This window comes from Borostomias antarcticus (genome assembly GCF_949987555.1).
Source record: "Borostomias antarcticus genome assembly, chromosome: 11".
Taxonomy (NCBI): Eukaryota; Metazoa; Chordata; class Actinopteri; order Stomiiformes; family Stomiidae; genus Borostomias; species Borostomias antarcticus.
In genome coordinates this window covers 20,455,729-20,477,439 of record NC_140244.1, presented here as the reverse complement: position 1 = coordinate 20,477,439, position 21,711 = coordinate 20,455,729, and the positions used below count along the sequence as shown (strand labels likewise).

The 21,711-nt window shown below is 49.9% G+C and overlaps 1 protein-coding gene across 1 annotated transcript in view; it reads right to left on the bottom strand.

Moving 5' to 3' along the window:
* Window positions 1-21,711, bottom strand: part of hspg2 (heparan sulfate proteoglycan 2) — a gene marked incomplete at its 5' end in the record, with an annotated part of 98,700 nt that overhangs the window by 24,384 nt on the left and 52,605 nt on the right. Inside the window, 24 exons of the mRNA XM_084445331.1 lie at window positions 670-729; window positions 3,950-4,130; window positions 4,901-5,001; window positions 5,117-5,227; window positions 5,347-5,511; window positions 5,627-5,688; window positions 5,868-5,954; window positions 6,121-6,248; window positions 6,545-6,658; window positions 7,615-7,845; window positions 7,987-8,076; window positions 8,177-8,269; window positions 9,193-9,276; window positions 12,453-12,644; window positions 12,804-12,944; window positions 13,302-13,369; window positions 13,545-13,603; window positions 18,172-18,258; window positions 18,756-18,883; window positions 19,311-19,424; window positions 19,810-19,921; window positions 20,051-20,169; window positions 20,519-20,698; window positions 21,343-21,516. Of these exons, the coding sequence (XP_084301457.1) occupies window positions 670-729; window positions 3,950-4,130; window positions 4,901-5,001; window positions 5,117-5,227; window positions 5,347-5,511; window positions 5,627-5,688; window positions 5,868-5,954; window positions 6,121-6,248; window positions 6,545-6,658; window positions 7,615-7,845; window positions 7,987-8,076; window positions 8,177-8,269; window positions 9,193-9,276; window positions 12,453-12,644; window positions 12,804-12,944; window positions 13,302-13,369; window positions 13,545-13,603; window positions 18,172-18,258; window positions 18,756-18,883; window positions 19,311-19,424; window positions 19,810-19,921; window positions 20,051-20,169; window positions 20,519-20,698; window positions 21,343-21,516 (2,881 nt within the window). The remainder of the gene's footprint in view (window positions 1-669; window positions 730-3,949; window positions 4,131-4,900; window positions 5,002-5,116; window positions 5,228-5,346; window positions 5,512-5,626; window positions 5,689-5,867; window positions 5,955-6,120; window positions 6,249-6,544; window positions 6,659-7,614; window positions 7,846-7,986; window positions 8,077-8,176; window positions 8,270-9,192; window positions 9,277-12,452; window positions 12,645-12,803; window positions 12,945-13,301; window positions 13,370-13,544; window positions 13,604-18,171; window positions 18,259-18,755; window positions 18,884-19,310; window positions 19,425-19,809; window positions 19,922-20,050; window positions 20,170-20,518; window positions 20,699-21,342; window positions 21,517-21,711) is intronic.

Here is a 21,711-nt window from a genome sequence, read left to right as displayed (position 1 = left end):
CTTACTTTACAAAAAAAAAACATAAGATAATGTGAAGTAACAAAGTGGGTGTGAAGTGATACAATACTAATACGTATGTGTGGGTGGAAAACTTGATGGACCTCAGAGTGCATGGGGGGCTTGTGTGGGTGTTGTGGACAGAGGGGTTAAACTCAACGCTGAAGAGGAGCGTCCCACATGAATGAGCATGCACTGTTCCTGCACCACTGGGCCCCTAGGAACCAGGCAAGCCAAGGGGGACCTGGTGATGCCCATACACAATCTGGACACAGTCACGGGCTATCCTGCAAGTCATGACTGGTATCACGTACTGGTCTGGCATAATCTGACCGTACGCTAATGGTTTATCATACGGGCCGTGACTATGAAATGACTATGACAACTCTTATATTAGCACGGACAAATGAGACAAGGCTACATCAAGAACATCTTTAGATATATCTCTGAAGGTGCCTTCTTATTCTGTAAGGAAGGTGGTGTTCAGGTTTCTCCTGTGTGAATAGTGAGTTAATAACTGTGTTGCAGCTGGGTCAGCTACGTGTACATGGGCATCACCAGGTGTCCGTGTCCATGCTGAGGGAGATGAGGTCATGCGCGGGTGACAGAGAGAGAAAGGGGCGGGGCCTGCTGAGGACAAGGGGAGAGATCGCCATGCCCATGCGGACTTACGCGTTCTATGTCCTTCAAACATTTCATAGGCTGTGTAAAACATCTGAGTCTGTGAGGCCTCTGGAGATTGGGGGGGGGGGAAGGGGATGGGGGGGAGGGGACAGTCAAACTGACAGGTGAGTCTCCGGGGAAACGGCGGAATACTGGCATTGGCACATCCTCCAATGCTCCTCGCATTGGGTCCGCCTGACTACACCCCCTCCAGACCACCGGCGCTGTCGTCCGTCCGCGTGGCGCCGCCTGGGATTGTGCTTGTGATTTTTCAAAAATGCACCAGACACAATATACCACAGCAGACTGGAGGTGAACTTAAATGCAATAAGCACCAGGTTCCCATCATGTAGAGTGTTTAAAAGAGATTTCAGGCGTCACGCCAAACGAGGACAACAAATTAGACTGGGTTTGGTTGAGCCTCCTGGTTGTGATGGGAGAATCATGCAGAGACATGAAGATCCACCATTTTGCCATCGCAACCCATGGAGGCTGGAAGAGATTTTTCTTTCTAATGATGGGAAGCCATAGTACCATTGGATTCAGTTTTATGTATTAACACACACACACACAAACACACACAGACTTACCTGAGAATGCCTACTGAGAGTGTTAAGCTGACAGTGTTATTAAGTAGAGTGGTGTTTGAGACAATGGTGCTGTGTGTTGGTGTTGATAGTGTGGTGGAGGCATGCCACTTTGGAGGGTTGCCACCGTTCCTCCATAAACAGCGCTGGTTTTCCAATGAGACCAATGGTGACAGATGTGTTTTGGATAATATACAATCCTCGCCGGAAACTATGAAATACCCAACCAGTTCTTCTGTATTAGTCATCCTGAGGATTCAAAGTCAAGTTATTTCAGACAAAAATAAGAGACAGGAACAACACTCCACAACTGTAGGAGGGTATGGCAGGGAAGACACATAAAGGCACACAAAGGATGTAGAGCCAGAGAATACATGCAGGTTAGTAAAACACACAAGCTGTAAAAACTTTACTTCGAATGAACCAATCCACTTGTTTTCAATCCTATACAACGTGTGCTTTAATGGTGGTTTGAATGATCAATAAATTAAAGAGGCTTTAGTGAAGAAATGTCAGGTATATATTTTGACTAATACATCTTTGCTGAGGATTTCTTTGTATAGCCAGTAAGGAATCTAAATGGTTGAGAAAGCTAACCTAGTCAGAGCAGGGATGTAGCCAGCTCCTGTTTCACTCCTGTTGAAGTCCTGTCATCACTTTGATCTGTATCATTATTTTTAATCAAATTGCTCTTTATCATCACACATATTTTCACAGATAAGATAAATACAATACATTGTGCTATTTGTATAATACATTAGTTAAGTATCCTTAAAAAAGGAAATAAAATCAACAAAGATTGATAAAAGTATCTTTACAATAGCACCGTTGGATATCTAAATGGAATTAAATACATGTTAAAACTGAAAATAACTAGCTAGTGATCTAGAGAAAAAAGAAATGCAAAATGTATTCATGTCAGAAAGAAAAATGGTCTATGTTTTGAACCCCACTGGATTCTAATGTTCTATTACTGTAGTTGTATCAAAAATATAAAAAACAATGTTTCACATGACACTTAAAAAAAATAAAGCAATGCACTGGCAAAACATTAATTATACTTATCAATGTTTGAATGATCCTCTTGATAAATGTAAAACTGTTATCTGAACATACTGTAGTCAATTTTCTCACATGGATCACTATAAAACTATTATCTAAACATAGCCAATTTTCTCACATGGACCACTATCTATTACATTACTAAAAATCTGTATTCAGGTACATTTATTTGTGTAGTGAAAACACTTTGATGAGATAACATATATTTGCATAGAAATGATCAATCACAGATATTATACAGTATGTGCCCGCGATTTCAACATGTTGAACAACAACACAGTACAGTAGATTTAGCAAGTAGCTTATGCTATAAAATGCATTACACTGAATTATGACAATATTTTCAATCATATCAAAATTTCAAGTCAAATTCTTAAGATGTTGAAGTCTAATCACTACTCACAAAGCAAACAAAAAGCCTTACTGATGACAATACGACGGATCTCTATAATACTCTGATTCAACCCAAAGCTAAAGGAAGCAGCGCTAACATACTGTAATAACCTAAGTCCAGCCACTGTGGCTCCTCCTGCATGGCTGATAGCACCATTTTACAAATGAAAAGACACGTTTATTGGACCAGTCAGAGGCGTAACACATCGTTTGTTCAGGTCTGGCTCTGTTTGATGACATCACGGCTGGGGGGGAACGTGACGAGGATGGCTTCGCCGGTGACACACAGCTACGGTTACAGATCCCGTGGGCGCTGTGCAGACACTGAAGTTGTCTTTGAATGTCAGTCTGTCCCAGAGTCACTAAGCAGCCATGGTGTCATCCATGGACATCCATCTCATTGCCCTCTCCAGCTCGGGGGGGGGGGGGGGGGGGGGATAACACCGGGGTCCCCAGGGTACAAGACACCATTTAAAACCCACACCCTTCTAGCAAGGAAGACCGAGGAATGTACAGTAAAGCTACACAGTACCAGTGATTGAGAGGAGAATCATACCACCACCCATTAATGTAACCCACAGGTGAGTACAGCTGGAGATTAGGCAGAGGACCGAGGAATCACAGGCAGTGAGCCCATTCAAAGGACTGATCAGTGAGCACATGGTAATCCTATTCACTGTAGAGTTGTCCCTACACTGCCCACATGAGAAAATATCGGTGTAAAACTTCAGTATCAAACTTTTAATGTAAGGCTGATTGGTGTCTTTGAACGAAAGCACTATGTTCAAAACTGACCTCAAACCACTGTTTTATCAATAGAGAATTGTTCCATTACTGCAATAATTTGAACACCCACAAAGTGTATTAACACCGGGAAAAGTAAAGATTTTACACAGTAAGAACCACGTGTGAAGCATTAAGTAAGACAGACACAGCGACATGAAGGACAGGGGGAGGGGCACTGGAGGTTTGGAGATACGCAGGAAGTAGAGGGAGGCTGGAAGAGAGGGTGAGGAAGCAAGGTCGGGGGTTGAAGGGGTGAGGGGTTGAGATTAGGGGTGAGAGCAAGCGCTGTCATGCAGTTATCCCACAGGTGGGGTACCGACAGCGTCCAGCGCAATGCCTGATGGGAGATGTAGGCAAAGCCATGGAGGGAGGGGGGGGGGGGTTGGAGTGGGGTGGGGGGGGTTGGGGGCACTACAAGAGCTGGTGGGGGTGGAAGAGGAGTTGTGCCTGGGATCACGAACCTGGCACGTAGAGGATGGCATTGCCCTCGTCCATGGCGAACATGTTGGAGCCCGTGCACACGTAGATGCCGGCGTCCTCGGGCTGCACGTTCTGGATGGTGAGGATGCCGTTGAAGTCCATGGCCCGGTTGGGCAGCTTGCCATTGCCCTGGCGCGTCCACACCAGCGTGTAGGCCGGCGACTGCGCGGGGGGAATGGACATGCTCATGATCACGTTACACGGGCACACAGTCAGTGTGATAAACAGCTCCTAAGCCTGCTCAAACAAGTTGGGACAATGCTCTCGTTGTGATGTTAATAAGCAACAGGGTAAACAAAGGAGCTATTAAAATCGAGGTGGCTATGGGCGAAGTGTGATCCTTTTGAACTGGCTGCTCTGTTTAGGCATTTGAGAAGCCCTCTACTGGGGCTGCTCGCTACAGCTGCTGAGATGAAGCGCCATCACTCCACTAGCACGTCTGAGGTAACAAACCTCATTTAATGAGGTATGTTACCTACAGTAAGACGTGACCACCACTGGAGGTTTGGTCCTGATGTCTACAGTCCTCAAAATGCGCTAGCGGGCATTCCTTTTTTTCATATTACGAAAATTTAAGTTGTGAAGAACACACTCAATATAACAAACAGTTTTAGGATCAGTAAATAGTCATATTTTGTCATCAAAATCCATGTCCTGTGAGAAATGTGAACAGCTCTGAATCTTTGAAGCCCTTTTTCTCTGCTTAGTGATTTCAGGTATACCAACACTCACAGAAGCATATCTTCTTCAAATATTCGCAGATTTCAATGCGTGGCGCATAACTTGAAAGCTTACAATTTACACTTTCATAATCTGTAAAAACTGAAAGATGACCTTGGCAGACATCAGGACCGAACCTCCATTGGCGGTCAGTTTTACTCTCTAGTCTCTGACGGACGCTACTGGAACCATCAGCGACGGGATAGTGTTACCTTGCTCTTGGCTGTGCAAATGAAGCTGACCGTTGACCCCACGGTCACGCTCTGGGCTTTAGGCTCCTCGATGAACACTTCGATGGGCTTGGATAAGGTAGCTGGAGAAAGAGAAACAGTCGCTTTAACCGATAGTAGCGCCACCATCGGGCTGGCCGGCCTGCGCCGGGGAGGGGTTTGAGGGACAGCGAGCGGCGCCGCGGCGCGCCGACGTACTTGTGACCACGATCTCGGCGCGGCTCATGTTGACGTTGCGCTGGTTTCTGCACGTGCAGATGTAGACGCCCGCGTCGCCAGGCTGGACGCTGGGGAAGTGGAGCTCCTCCCCTACACACACACACACACGTACACGTACGCACGCACAAGACGCGTTACAAACGCTCACATAATACGCTAGTCAATTCCACTCCCTGCTCAGGTGTGAGCTGTTACACCGTGTCCAGTACCTTGTCTGCGTCTGTCGGCGCTGTTGGAAATGGGCCGTCTGTCCTCTCTGGTCCATTGGTAATAGTGGGGCGGGGCACCGGATACCTGACACCTGAGGGTGACAGAGCTGCCCTGGGCCACCAGGACCCTCTCTGGGTACACCTTCACCACCAGGGACGCCGCAGCTGGAAAGGCCGTTCGCACGATCGGGTCAGAATAGAATAATGAGATGTTACCGACAAAATAATTAACGTGCGCCATTCTTGAGGTTTGGAGATGTACAGCTCTGAGCCGACTTACTGTCACCGATAGGACGACACTTGACCCTCCCCTGGGGGTTGCCGGTGTATCCTGGGGCGCAACTGTGGGCATGGGACACACAAAAAGAGACGTGGGTGAAGAAGAGGTGGTGGTGTGACGGTGGTATGACTGCTGAGAGTTTGAGCCTAGCGTGTGTGTGTGTGTGTGTGTGTGTGTGTGTGTGTGTGAGAGAGAGAGCGAGTGGTAAAGCAGGGAGGAAGTAGGGGGCGCTGTTGCTTACCGCTCACAGTACTGGCCGGTGTAGCCGGGCTGGCAGGCGGTGCACTGGTAGCCCCCATTACCCAGACTCTCACAGGTCGGCGAGAACCTGGCGAGGAAGTGACGTCGTCACAAGCGTTTAAACAGCGATACAGAACTGCCTGACGAATCACGAGGTACAGCAGTGTAAGGGTACGTCCGCTTGAAGCGTTTGCGCACAAAACGGTAGACATTCTGACCGGCTATGAGTGTGTGTGTATGTGTGCAGCGCTCACTGGTTGTCAGGGTCGGCGTGGGGGCAGGCGCAGGGTTGGCAGTCCTCCGGGGTGCCGGCGGTGGGGTCGCCGAAGAAGCCGGGAGCGCACTGCTCACACAGCTCTCCCATGGTGTTGTGCAGGCAGCCCTGGGGAGGGCAAAGGTCGCACGTTAACTAGCTACTGACCCCCTCTTCCCCCCCAACCCATGTCCTCCTCAAAACAACCTTAAAGTATTCTATGTACGGGCCAGAGTTGCTTTCCTGGCCAGGGGAAACTCAGTTCTACTGTACCAAGAAGTGTAAACTATAACCAAAGCAAAGACACAAAGGCTTTTTTTCTGGTCCTTACAAACACACACTGAACCAAATTATAAACCTCCCCAGCCTCACATCTGCTTTTCGATATATCGTGCTGAAAACCAGATGTTTTGCGGGTTCCGTACCGTGCAGATGCCGGTCTCGGGGTGGCAGGAGTCGGTGTGGCCGTTGCATTCGCACAGCTCACAGTGGCCCAGGTACAGACCTCCTCCGGTGCGGGTGTAGCCGGTGGCACAGTCCTGGCAGAGACGGTTGAAACAACGGTTACTATCGGACCAGTTATCAACACTTAACATCTGCTACCATGTATCAGTATCTCATCATAGTAACTGTCTCATCACAGTCACCATCTCAGTCACACTCTCATTAATTCTGAGCACCTGGAAGCTCTCGCTACGGAAAGAACCTCTGGGAAAAAACTATGATGTTCGTGGACACCAATGAGAATCCGGTCGGATTTTCAACCGGATGCTGATTGGCCGGTGCAGATTGTGGGCTGTGCAGAGAGGCTGATTTGGCCTCTGATTGGTCACTGACTGCAGATTTCAACTTTTCAAGTATGCTAACGAGTCCTGCATTCTAGTGAGTTGTCAGTAGCATATCTGGCACACAAAAGGTGCAATTTACTTTCTTCCATGGTTCAGTAACTCTCACTTCACGGTTTGTATTCCAGAAATGGCAAAGTGTATTACTTAAATGACTTTTTCATTTAGTCACGACTAGACACTCCCGGTGAAATAATGTTCAAATGCAGCTGGATCTGAAAAGTAGGCTAATGCACTGGCTCTGCCCCTCTGCCCATATTTTGTGGCGCTCCAGACTACTATCTCATCACTGTTCACATCTCATCAGCACCTATTGTATTCATATTTTGCTACTCTTGCACTTTGGCTTCAGCACTACATTAAGCTCTTAGTCACTTGTTTAGAAAGGAGATGCACTTGTGAGTTCTGGCGAGTAGTACTACACTTGACTACCTAATTGCATGCAATTATTTAAAGTCGCTTTGGATAAAAGCGTCTGCTACTGTAAATGACTGCAATGTAATGTAATATAATGTAATGTAATCATCACATGATAATACGGCTCCTCATTCATCTGTTGAGCAGAGCTGAGGTGTATCATTGAGAGACGGCGTGGGATGAATCGAGCGTCATGCCCTGGTGCACCCCTCCCCACCCCCCACCCCCCCTACCTGGCAGGAGAGGCCCTGGTAGCCCGGCGGGCAGCGGCACTGCTCCACCTCCAGGGCCTGCGCCAGGCCGCTGTAGCCGGGCACGGCCACCTCCATGCTGACGTGGGAGATGGAGGAGGAGCGCATCTCCGTGTAGTACGTGGCCCGGATCAGGATGTCGTCCAGGTCGGCCAGCACCATCATCAGGTGCTCCCGCGTGGCCGGCATGCCGTCGGGACGGCTCCAGTGTTGCTATACGGCAGGGAAAACGGTGTTGTGAGAGGATGAATACTAAGATAGCGGGGAGGTATTAGATGGTTATTATTACCGAGATATGATTTAGTCTGTTTCGTCTTCACTCGTTTTATTTTTTCCTGTCTGAGGATCTCTCACCTCTCGGAAGATGACCTCAAACTGATTGGTTTCTCTCTCGTCTCGTCTCCTCTTCCATGGTTGGTAGGCCACCAGCGTGATGTCATTTCCCTACAGGAAACCATGATGAGAACAACCAATCACAGGTGACTCTGAATGGATGGACCAGAATGAGGTGGATTGGTGTTTGTGCAGACAGTACGGTACTTACAATAATCTGGACATTGGCATCGTCCAGAAAGGTTCCCCTTGGGCCCGGAACATAGGAGATGGTGTATCTAAGCATTCCACCGTAGGAGCCCACCTGTAGCACGGAGGAGAGGTCAGAACACGGACTGACCCTGACACCGCTGGTAGCCCTTTTCCACCAAAGGAACTCTGGTTCGTGAACCGGTTCGTTTCAAAATTCCTGGAACCTTGGTTCTGTCCAGAGAACGGGCCCGCGTTTCGACCAGTTTTGAGCCGAACTGTTGTACGTCAGCCCACGCCCATGATGTCGTCACGGTTCGCACTGAAAAACCTACTATTTTGTGGTGCCGGTTCGGAACCAGCTTTCGGGTTCCCGAACTCATTTCTTTTTGGTCGAAATGCTCGGAACCATTCAAAATTAGGTTTGCGAACCGGCACCGAACCGGGTTCCCTCTTGGTGGAAAAGGCCTATGGGAGAAGGCTGAGCTGGCACACTGAGGACTAGCAAATACACAACATAGTCTATCTAATTTAATACAACATAGAACATTTGTTGTCAGACGTTCCTAGTTTCAAGAGAGGACAGAATTAGCCCGGGATTCACGGAAGCATTAATCGTTCTCAAGGAATAACACAACAAGACATAATGTCTGTCGCAGACCTGCGAGTGATGAGTGACCTCCCACTGCTGATAGGAAGGAACAGACAGGGATTATAAATAAGCAGCTGCTCCAGACTTCACAGGGCTGGGTGGGGCTGTCTGGCCTCGCTCCCCAGTGGGGGGGGGGGGGAGTGGAGAAGAGCGGGGCGGATGGAGAGAACGGTTCAATGATGAAGGGAAGGGAAGGAGCCATGGGAGGGGGTGGATGGGTGGAGGGGGCAGGATGAAGGGATCGGGGAGGGGGGGTGAATCTGGGGGGTGGTGGAAGGACCGAGGGGTGGATGAGTGAAGGAGTGGAAGTGTTTGGGATGGCGGTTAACCAGAGAGTAAACAACACAATGCCGGCATGAGGGCGGGGCCAGGGTTGGCACGGTTACCTTATCCCCCCTGAACTCCGCTGGGAGCTGCCAGTAGAGCGCATCGTCCGGGTGCAAGCTGAAACCTTTATAGACCAGAGCATACTGGGCAGAAAGAAGGGAGAGAGAGAGAGAGAGAGAGAGAGAGAGAGAGAGAGAGAGAGAGAGAGAGAGAGAGAGAGAGAAAGCAGGAATATGCAGAGAAAGAGAGAAAGAGGTATAGCAAACCAGGCAAGCAAGGCGGAGAGCAGGGCAGAGCAGAAAGGCTTTACATACAGTATCTGTCTACCTACATGTCTGTAATAAAGACTCACTTTGTTCTTTTGTTCAATCGCTTTGTCTGACAATAATAAACAATAGCATCCAGTGTGAATACTGACAGCTGGTAAGGTGGCTGGTGTTAGAGGATAAGTTTTGAGTCTTCCAAATAATAGACTTCAGATTACAACGCTGGTGTCTAAGTGCACAATTACAGAGTATGACTACAACAGTGATTAGTGAACAGTGTTCACCAAAGGAAAATGCCACCCCTGTGTAATCCAAGGACTACTGTGTGGGCACATGCTACCCTCTCATGTCCACCCAAATCTCCTCCCATTCATGCTCATGGAAAACACAGGGATACCCAGTGCAGTATTTACAGTAAATTACTGTACAGTATTTACAGTGAATTGTGTTTAGCCCGGGTGTAATGTTGTGAAACATTTACAGTGCTGACCTGAATGGATTACTTCATAATCAACCACAACTGTTGCACATTAACCTCAGGACTATGGTATCGCACAGGGAGGGTGGCAGTTTCCTGTGTGTGTGTGTGTGTGTGTGTGTGTGTGTGTGTGTGTGCCAAGGGCGGGAACGTGCAGTCAAGTCATTCAGTCCGTTTGTCCAGCAGCCGGTCAGTCAGACAAACAGTCGGCCACTCAGACGTTGAAACAGTCGGTCGGCCAGTCGGTCAAGTCTACCTGGCTGTTATCTGCAGGTCTGGGGCCACTAGGAGAGCTCAGCGTGTTCTTGGTTTGACCCTGTTGACCCTGTCACGACCATCAGGACCAGACCCAGACAAGAGAACAGCAGTGAGCAACACAACCAGAGACAGCGACCACGCAACAACACCTATGGATGAGTTAGTCGGTCTGAGAGTCTCAGAGCGCTGATTGGGTACCTGCTGCTGGAGGGAGTGGCCAGGGGAGGCGGGGCGGGGCCTGGTTGTCTTAATGGAGGAGGAGATAGTGGCGGGCGGGGGGGAGGGAGGAGTCGGATTACGCAGGCTCCCGGAGGACCCGGGGACCCGAGAGGAGGAGGAGGAGGAAGATGAGGAGGAGGATGATGAGGAGGATGAGGAGGAAGAGTGGGGAAAGGGACGAGTGCCGCCGCGACCGTTAGAGAAGTTAGAGATGAGCGCCCAGACCTCATCGTCCATCTTTTTGACTTCATCCTGGAGAGAGTGGCGAGGGAGAGAGGGGGGTAGGAGGGATGAGGTGATGAGGGGGGACGACCAGGCGGTCAGTCTGAGAGACGGGGGGATGGGGGGGCCTCGGAGACGGGCCGGGACCCCCGCAGGGTGACCTCCCCGGCATGCGAGGCGCTCCGGCGCCACGGGGGGACGTGCTGAGTCATGCTCTCGTCCGGGCCCTACAAGCCTCTCGGCGTTACCCAGCAGCCCCGGGGCCATTCGCTCATCTGCTGCCCCCTAGAACACGATCTCGTCTGTGACGCAAAACATGCAAAATCATCTCCACATGTCTGCGATTAGACTCAGCTGTGGCGCACGCTCTCTCTCTCTCTCTCTCTCTCTCTCCGTCTATTCCAGAGGCCACGCATGCTTGCTCACGTCTGTTTGTAATCCACACGCATGCCTGGTCTGACAACATGCATCTGTTGGGGGGAGGGGGCTCTCGGAGCTCTGCTCTCATGCTGGGATTTTCCATGCTACCGTGGGCATGTGAGGCTGTTGGGATTGTCTGTCAGAAATCGTGTCACGGTGCCAGACATCATAGAGGGTCATCCATGTGTTAGGTTGGGGGGGGTGGTGGTGGGTGGGGGGGGTTAACACAGTGTGACGGGGTGGTAGTGGTAGTGCTGTCAACAACGTGCTGGGTGGGTCAGTGGAGCGGTCAGTGGCTAGGGTAGAGTACGGTATAGGGGAGTACCTGGCTAGCTCTCTTGGCCCTGGGCCCGGTATCTTTACCCTCAGAGTCCATCAGGCTCCAGATGGACGCATCCTTCCTCAGCTGCTCCTCCAGCGAGGTGGAGGGAGTCTAGTTGTGTGAACAAAGCAGGCTAGTGTGACTTCTGGAACTTCCAGAACTGTACGGCCACAGTTCCGGATCAAATATGTAACTGGTTTAGAATGCCCACTGTGGGTCATTCAAGTCTGAATCATTCACAAGGAGAACGAGTGGTAGAAACGCAGAACAATGTGTAGCCTATCATTTTATGTGGATCAAAATTATTTGTTGAATTTATCAACGATGTTTAAGCCTAAATGGTCGAACCCTGAAAGGATATAAGGAATAATATGATTTTAACTATGCTCCGTGTTAATGTTGGGGAAACTGCACAGAAACCACTGTTGCAGGAACACCATGCTTCCCATACAGATCCCTTAAAGGAATAGTTCACCCAAACACTCAGGACACCCTAAATCACATTCTGTAGTGAGAGGGACATGAATACAATGTAAGTATGTGGAGAATATGCAACGTAAAATCAAATGCTAGACCAAACCAAGCCTTTGTTTGAAACACACACTAGTCACGGTTCTTAGGACCACATGCCTGATACTGTATTTCCAATTAAAAACCACCACAACAAGACAAGCATGTGTGCTTTACCTGTTGTGCTCGTCTCATTCGAGCAATGAAAGGCTCTTTCTGAGGAGAATGGACAGGCACATTAAGAAACATCAAACTACTACTAGCTCTCTGGACTGTGGAACTTCTGCTTGTTTATCAAGGAGATGCTGCCTAAATCGACTCATTTAACGAACCCTTTAACAGTGAGAGAGGATCAGTCTGTCTCAATCAGCTAGGCTCCCTGAGTAGAGGCTGAGAGTGCAGTATGCATGCATACAGGCGCTGGAGGAGAAGGAGCCGTAGAGCTTTCAGAGGGAAAAGAAGCAGGGTTGCGCCATAGAGAGTAGCAGGAAGATTGGCTGGGGCTAGGGTCTACAGAGGTTCTTCATGGTAACTCCAGGGCCTGAGGTCAACATGACTTGGCACTGTCTCTGCCGGCCACAGCCATACTGGACGCCAGCAAGCCTACCTAAGGGTGCTACTGACCTTGTCTCCCTGGAAGACCCCAGGCAGCTGCCAGTAGCTGGGTTCCTGGCCCAGGTTGTCAAAGTTGCTGTAGGAGAGCTGTGTGCTTTCGGTGGACACCTCCACGGTGAAGCCGGTGGAGATGGGGTTGGTGCGCTGGCGGTTCACCAGCGCGAAGCCCTGGAAGTTCCCTGGAGCAAAGACTGAAGTCACCTGGTGAGAGGACAAAAGACGGGAAACTGTCAAACACTCAACAGCTGAAGGTCTTAGCACCAGAAAGGCAAAAACCCTTATAACATTCAACGACTGAGGGCAGATATTTTTTTCTGGTCTGGTAAAACTCCTACGAGACGCTGTAGATGTAGCTCGTACCCGGTCTCTGTAGTAGGTGGAGCTGGAGCACTGCTGAGTGACGCCCATACAGAAGCAGGACAGGCAGCCATCTTTGTTGTCTTGGCTCAGGTGGAAGGTACCAGACTTACAGTTGGAACAGGAAGGGCCTTCCACATTCATCTTGAACACAAACACGGTGTGTGAGTGAACAGGGGATGACAGTTCTATGCAGCCAAGCTAACATTCACAAGTTTATAAAGATATAAATGTATGTAGTAACAAGTGCACAGTAAACATGTTGTCCCCCACCCATAATGCATGTTGCTTTGAATATTAAATGTTAAGTGCTATTCCTTTTATGCACATTTACTGAACTGTGAACTGTGGCAAGCCGCCCCAGGTGGTGGGCTGTACATGTGTGACGGACTAAGGAACGAACGAACGCATGAACAAACAAACAAACAAACAAACAAACGATTGAACAAACTAACATACAGGGGGTGATCCAACGTCCTTAAAACTGAGGTTTTAGTTTACCTTGCAACGGCATACCCCATCTCTCCCGCATCTCTCCAGTCCTCTCTGGTCACAGCTGTAGCAGCCCCCTGTAAGCACGCCGCGTCGGACACGGTCATCCCACGCACCCTTTCTCTCAGCCGCGGTCTTATCGTACCTTATCCTCATGCAAATCTAGAATCCTCCACAGTGTTTTTATCTACCGTATGTTGGCGACTTTATCTTTTCACTTGTGCAGAGATATCTAGAGTAAGTATACGGTACCTTGAACAGCATTACACCTCTGTCCCAGTTGGGGGTTGCCGGTGTATCCTGCCGCACATCTGAAATGAAGAATGGGAGACAGAGTTAATATTTCCAGTTGGAGATGATACGTGTTTTGAAACCAGGGAACAATGGAGTAGGAAACTGGGAGGGCAGTGTGATGAGATACACTCACACAAAACGTAAAAAACACTCTCAGCCTTGAGAAGACATTTGTACATGATGAGAAGACTTAACTCTCCATAGGGTGCATATTCACCCCCCCACCCCCCCTCCACTTAAACACTACACATCCATAAGTCAGAGCTCTTAAAAATGTGTTCCTTAAATCCCCAGAATAGTGATGAACTTCTGACCAACTCAGAATCAGCTTTTTTTTCTTTTCTTTTTTTTTTTACAGCTTTCAACCGCAAATCAAATGACTGTTTCCCAGATGCAGAGGATTGATGTATCGCCATTGTTGGAGATGGACAAAGCAAAGCCAACGCTCAACCACTCAACATGTGTCAGATGTTGAAACCATCTCTCTCCAGGTGTGGCAGATGTGGAACCGAGGAAGCCCTTTGCACAGACGAAAGTTAAAGGTTCTATACAATACTATTTCAGACACCAAAGTAACATAGACGTTAGAGAGCAGAGCAGAGAGAGAACCAACAGTGGAACGAAGAGCCAAACTGCTGGAAAGTGCATCATATCAATCATAATATGACACTTAGAAGAAGCAGTAATGCCCTTTGCCCAAGCAAGCGATGGCACCACCTTCCGCAGCTGGACCCAGCTGAAGAGCCCAGCAGACCAGCCGATCACCCTAAGGACAGCTGCTGTCTCAGTCTTACCTGACCAACGGGGTTCCACAGTAGAACTGCCAACGAACAGCTTCAATGGGACTTCAATGCTATAAACTGGCTTTGGGAAGACCTATCCTGTCTAGCTATTAGATTTCTATTGTACCTTGTGAGGCCTGTTTCTGATCAAATGTTCAATGTCTGTCAAATTTAAATCTACAGTATGATTTAGAGGAGGAGTTGGTTTCTCATAAATTGCATGTAATTCATCAGATGACACACCATAAGGCAATGCAGTACAGTACATCAATATATGTGTAGTTAAAATACTAGAAAAAGTTATACGCTAGCATTCGCAGGGCAACAATAACAATTAAATTTTCCACACAATTCATTTGCACGGACAGTGATATTATTACACTTTCAATATGAAAACATTTAATTTAAACTTTAAATTGTACCTGAACAGAAGGACGGCCAATAAGCTACGCAACCTCACTTCAAATACTGAACTCCACACTGGAAGGTAAAGAAGTACATCATATGCGTGTATTGTGTAGACCAATAAAATATTTAGAAGCCTAAAATTAGGGTTATTCCATAAACTATCTCATGGTTGAGCATGCAGGTTAGATATTAAGGTTACTGATATCACCTACTGGACATGACTGTTTAGATGTTTACCGATTCTAGGGTAAGTCTCATGTGGTTTTAGAAATTACCCAAGAACAGCTCTGGAACATTCCGGAAGTCAATGTGGAAGTCTAGTTTTAATACTCGAGGTAGTCTGGCCACTGTGCAGGCAGCACCAAAAAGCTTTGATAGTCACTTAACCTTAGCAAAACACATAAACATCACATACAGGTATAATCAAAAGTCCAACTATCAATGTTAAACAGTCCCTTCATAAAGTTTACATGTTTTATAGATTAGATTAGATAAATGCCCAAATATCAGGACCACAGGTCCCTTTATATACAGAAATAGTTCCCAAAATCCCCTAATAATCAGGGATAATCTTGATTGGAATGGCCAGCCTTCCGAGAACTATGTGAAAAGAACCATCTTGTTTCTCTTTCTTCCTCTGGGACTTTTGGTCTCCTCGAAGTAGTTTGAGAATGTCCAAAGCATTCGACTGAGCCTGGGGCTTCTTCCTCTGCAGGGGTTTCTTTGTTGGAGCTGTTTTGGCTTTACCCTTCACACTGGTCTTAGACTTTTTAGAGGTAGTGGTCTTGGTAGGTGGAGTTATTGTTGTAGTGGTGGACCCTTTCTTGACAGGATTTGCTTTGGGTCTTGAGGGCGTTTTGCCTTTATGCGATGGTGGGACTACCTGATATGCGGTCGGAGCTGGGGCTTTGGCTTGCTGCTTGGGGTTGCCGTGGGCCGAGGGAGACTGTCTCTTAGCAGTTTTTCCCGTGACCTTTACGTTGTGTTGTCTTTTTAGTTTGGCAGTTCTTTCTGTGATTTTCAGCTTCGGTTGAATCTTTTTTGAAGCAGGTGCATCTAACCTAAAGGAAGAGTCGTTCTTACCATTGCTGATATCTTGGGGAACCTTTTTAGCGACCTGAGCACCTGACTTTGATGATATTGGATCTTTTGCTGCTTTCGTTGATGGTTTGGATTTGTGAGAAGGCGGCAACACTTGATATTTGGCGGTCGCTACGTCATCTTTGGCTGGCTTTAGTTTCCCAGGACTGGTCTTTGAAATGCGTTTAGCTGTTGTAGCAGACTCCTTATTCCTCACTGTGGTCTTTGGTCCAGGCTTTGTCAAAGTCTTCGGTTTAGAACTGGTCCTGGTTTTACTCAGGGTTGTCTTCTGTTTCGTAGTCGCCTTTACAGTGACACCGCCCTGGGCGGATCTCGTCGATGGTTTTGGTTTAGTAGTCCGTTTGACCGTTTGGGCGGTGGGCTTAGTAGTGACTGTCGGTTTGTGCGCTCTATCTCTCTGTGCTTTGTGAGCAGGGAGTTGGGGAACTGTTAAGCTTTTAGGGACTGTAGCTCTGGTCAGCGGTCTCTCGGTGGACCAAGTCCTGACGGCGGTGGCTTGTGTGGTGGTGGGCGCGGCGCCGAGCCCCGGCAGGGCCCTCTTCTCCTGAGGGGAGCGCGAGACGTGCGACCTGCTGCGCTTCAGCTTGTTCATCTCCTGGGCCAGAGCGGTGAAGCCGTCTATGAGGATCTCCAGGCGTCCCTCCAGTCGGCTCAAGCGCTCTTGCATGTCGCTGTAGCCTTTCTCCAGTTCCCTCACCCCGTCCCTCCTCTCCAGAGCGGTCTGCAGGGCGAGGAGCTGCTCCAGCTGGGAGCTGAGGTGGGCCTGCTGCTCTCTCATGCCTTGGACGCTCTCCTTGACGTCCAGGGTGTTGCTCTCTAGCATGCTCAGACGCCTGTTGAAGTGGTTCGTGTGAAGTCGGACGAGGTAGTGGAAGCTGTTCTGTTTGGCCTCGGGGCTGGGTGTGAAGGGAGGCGGGACTCTGGGGATGTTTCTGTTCAGGGTGACCCTGACCCCTTCGGTCCTGGGCATGGCAGAGCGGGTGGTAGGTCGGGCAGGCTGGGTGGTAGGTCGGGCAGGCTGGGTGGTAGGTCGGGCGGTCTGGGTAGAAGGGCGGGTAGGCTGGACACGGCGGACAGTGGTGGAAAGTAAGTTTCTGGTGGTGATGCTGGACGGTCCTATGTAAATGGGGCGGAGCGTGGTGAGCGTCCAGTCCGCGTAGTCATCCGTACTGTCTTCCCAGTCCTCGTCTCCACTGCCGTCCGGGTTCACTCTCTTCTCCAGGCTGAAGTTGAACACAGCTTCTCCACAACCGAGGGGCAGGAAGCCCTCAAGCTGCTCTCCTGAGACTCGATCCCCACAATTGTCTGCAGTCAGTTTTCTTAACGTCAAAACATCAGAATCAGACAGTGCAGGCAAAGAGGGTGCATTTATCAAAACAAAATATACCGACATTGACTACCATTTTGTTCTGTACCCAGTCACCTTGACATCTTTGCTCTCACAGTCGCAAAGATTGGTAAAGATTTTGACAGACGGGAGTCCTCATGAATGCCACCTCTACGTTTATGCCTCTAGGACAGAATACATAAACATTGATCATACAGTAAACAGTCCAAGCCCAAAAGTAAACATGTGAACCTGCGAAGCACAGCTGGAGCAGAAATCAGTCTCTGAGGAAGATTCTGGCACTGAAGCACTGAAGCAAGAGAGTATAGAAGAGCTGACAAAAGGTTTCCTCAGGACACGAGTAAAACTCCAAACCACCAAAGACTAAAAACAAGTTTTCCCTCACTCAGTCGATTCCACTACATTGCAAAGCTTGTTACCACATCTCACTTAGACTGTTCCCATGATATATCAAATCGATATATTTCGAAACAAAAAAAACAATTGACGTCCTTGACGAATGCAGTTTCGTTTCCACATTTACAAAGTTTTTTGTTCACACTGAAAACATGTCAACAGCAAAACTCAAGGCGAAAGCACCACATATACCACAAAACCCAACATATTACGCCTATAGACACTACAACTGCAACTCTGGAATGGGTGGCGTTGATTCGAAGTTTGCATCTCCCATCCCAGTGACACTGACACCACTCAATCACGACTGGTGGGAAAGACAGACAGACATGCTTTGACCCCTCTCTCGGAATGAGATCTGGCACTGCCAACCACCCTGTGACACTTCTGCACGTGCTAGCTGTCATCCAGCCCGGCCCAGCCCAGCACCAACCGACCAACCAACCAACCAACCAACCAACCACGGAGCGTTGAACCAGCTGACCCCCGAGGACTAGTAGGCGGGAAGGAGATGGAGGGGGGGGTGGAGTCGAGAGGGGGATGGTCTTACCTCTCACAGCGTCTGCCGGTGAAGCCGACGGGACAGCTGTCACAGGTGGGCTGGCCGTCCGTGTCCAGGTAGCAGGACTGGGAGAACCTGCGTTGCCGCGAGGCAAAGACCGGTGTGAGAGACACGACGGACACACCCATCTAACGGCACTCCGACAATGTGACACATTCCATAATGTGAAGCATTCCCATAACGTATAAGCACATAGACACATACACACACTCACCTACACATTGCACTCTGCATAGTCAGTGTAGATACGCTGACTGTGCTACCTTTTGTACAGTGTTCTTTTCTTAGCTTATCCTTTTTTTGCACTAGCTTTAGCTTTAACTACACTTGACCTTTGCACTGTCCTGTCTGCCCTGTCTCGTCCCTGCACCCTGTCCAATGTTGTCTTAATGTTATGCACCACGACCAAAAGCAAATTAGTACCTAGTACAGTACGTTGTAAAACTGCATGTCAATAAACAGAATTTAATTATGATAATGTGAAAGACATGAAACTGGTTGACTCGTCATCTATGTACAGTAAAGGTATGATTGTAGGGTGTGTGTGGGGGGGGGAGGGGGGGGGGACTCACTGGCTGTTGGGGGACGTCCCGGGGCACGGACAGGGCTGGCAGGCCTGAGACCCGCCCCTCGCAGGGTCTCCATAGAAACCAGGCAGACAGCGATCACACCTGGGCCCGGCGGTGTTATGCAGACATTGCTATGAAAGAAGACACAAACACACACACACACACACACACACAGGGAAGGGTGAGGATCTACAGCATGGAAGTTAATCTTATTTCCACAGGTTGAGATTTGCCAAGAAACCATTAGTACATTCCAATGCAGAGATCAAAGCATGCACTGTCCTGGCATTGAGGGAGGGGAGAGAGGGAGGGAGGGAGAGAGGGAGGGAGAGAGGGAGGGAGAGAGGGAAGGAGAGAGGGAGGGAGATGGTAGGTGGGGTGGGGGGGGGGGGGCGAGGAGCCAGGGAGAGAAGGAAGGAATGAGGTGATGGAAGCAGAGGGGGAGGGGGGGGGGGGTCTGGAGGGAGAGAGGGAGAGATGGAGAGAGGGAGGGAGGGAGGGAGGGAGGGAGGGAGGGAGGGAGGGAGGGAGGGAGGGAGGGAGTTCGATGTGACCTACCAGGCAGGCGCCGGTGTCCGGGTCACAGCCGGTGGCGTGGCCGTTACAGTCACACCTCTCGCAGGTGCCCAGGTAGAGGCCTGAGCCCGTGCGCGTGTATCCCTCCTCACACTCCTGCAGGGAGAGAGACGGGAGAGAAGCACCTCAGGCCCGGAACAAGTGATGACACTACGCTGTCTCCTTGTTCCATTACAGTAGCAGCAGGAAATACGCTGTCTCCTTGTTCCATTACAGTAGCAGCAGGAAATACGCTGTCTCCTTGTTCCATTACAGTAGCAGCAGGAAATATGCTGTCTCCTTGTTCCATTACAGTAGCAGCAGGAAATACGCTGTCTCCTTGTTCCATTACAGTAGCAGCAAGAAATTCCACTCTGCCCCCCCCCCCCCCCATACAAACTGTATATAGTGCTACGAAACTTAATAACAGGGATAGATCTTGTCTCAACATGTATGTACACAATGGTGTGTGTTGTGTGTGTGTGGGTGTGTGTGTGTGTACCTGACACGATGGTCCTCTGTAACCCTGGGGGCAGGCGCACTCCTCCACCTCGAGTGCGCGGTCACTGCCCGTGGTATGGGGCACAGCGATGTCCATTCTGATGTCTGAGAGGCTGCACAATGCAAGCAAAGGGGGTTGTGGGTAAGAGAACAAACAGGTCACACGGGCGGCTTTTCTAAACACATTATTCAACCGGTAACGTTTGAACGGTGAGTGAAGGACGAGATGAAGTCCTTCCAACCTGCTGTCGGCCATGTTGTCCGCGTAGGTGGCTCTGATCATGAAGACCGCAGTGTCGGCCAGGGCCATGAGGAGGTGCTCACGAGTGCACGGCTGTCCATCAGCTCGCCGCCACGCAGACTGGCGCCGACGAAGAGGAGGAGAGAAATGAGGCCAGTGAAGTAAGGAGATTTGGATTAATCCGGTTACGCAATATATTAAACAAACCCCCAAAATAACAACAAATTAAACAAGCCCCCAAAACAACAACAAATTAAACAAGCCCCCAAAACAACAACATATTAAACAAGCCACCAAAACAACAACATATTAAACAAGCCCCCAAAACAACAACATATTAAACAAGCCACCAAAACAACAACGGCTTATTAAACAGGTTACATAATGATCACACTCAACACAAACACACTCTCTGGCTCTCTCTCTGTCACACACACACACACACACACACAAACACACACACACGCACCTCTCTAAACTGCACGGTGATGGTGGCGGGGACGCGGGGGGTGGGCTTGGTCTGGGAGAAGTGGTGCAGGGAGATGCCATTGCCCTGGAGGACGACGTCGGGCTGCCCGGCGATGACCAGTGAGCGCTGGCGCGGCTCGTAGCGCACGGTGTAGCGCAGCTCCCCGCCGTAGGCCGTCACCTGGCAACAACATGGCGGGAGGAGGTCAGCGAGGGGTGGGATGGCGGAAAGGTATTTCAACATCAGCGGGGGGGATAAGTCACAGATCAGTTGACCCCCATGTTCTGCACGACCATGAATGCGAACAACGTTTCGAGTGTCTCTCTCTGTCTGTCTGTCTGTCTGGATGACTGAACCCTTTTAACGTGTTGAGGCATGGTTGAGCGGGATGGAGAGGGAGGGAAAATCTAGCATGAGCGCACTAGCGTCGCGCCTCTTTTCCGAAGGGGATGACTCGTCTCATCTCCGCTCCTCCCTTCCCCTCTCCTCCCCTCGCTCCCCACTCCTCTTCTCCTCGTTTCCACTCCCCGCCCTGCCCCTCCTCTCCTCCCCGCTCCTATCCCCTTCCTCCCCCCTCCTCCTCTCCCTCACCCCTCCTCTCCTCCCCTCACTCCCCCCTCCTCTTCTCCTCATTTCCACTCCCCGCCCTGCCCCTCCTCTCCTCCCCCCTCCACTCCTCCCCTCCTCTCCTCCTCCCCTCCTCGCCCCCTCCTCTCCTCTCCTCCCCCCCCTCCTCCCCCCTCCTCTCCCCGCCCCCTCCTCTCCTCTCCCCCTCCCCTCCTCCCACCTTCCCCTCCCTCCCTCCTCTCCTCCCCCCCTCTCACCTTGTCTCCTCTGAAGCTCTCAGGCAGGACCCAGTAGTAGGTGTCGCTGGGCAGGGTGGAGAAGGAGCGGAAGAGGACCTCGGAGGAGCTCCTCTGGGAGATGCCCTCGGTGACGGTCCTGGTGTTGGCGCTGTTGGACAGGGAGAACAGCTGGCCGTTCACACCGCCGCGGACCTGAGAAACAAACAGCACAATACACATCAGCCTTTCCCTCCAACCTGGTCGTATTCGGCCGTCCGCCGGGGCGAACGGGTGACCGTACTGTAAAGCGTGCGAGGTCGTCTGCGTGCGTCTGTGTGACTGCGCGCGTGTGTGTGCGTAGTAAGTAAGTACGTAAGTAGCTTTGAGAACCAATGGTTCTCTAACCTA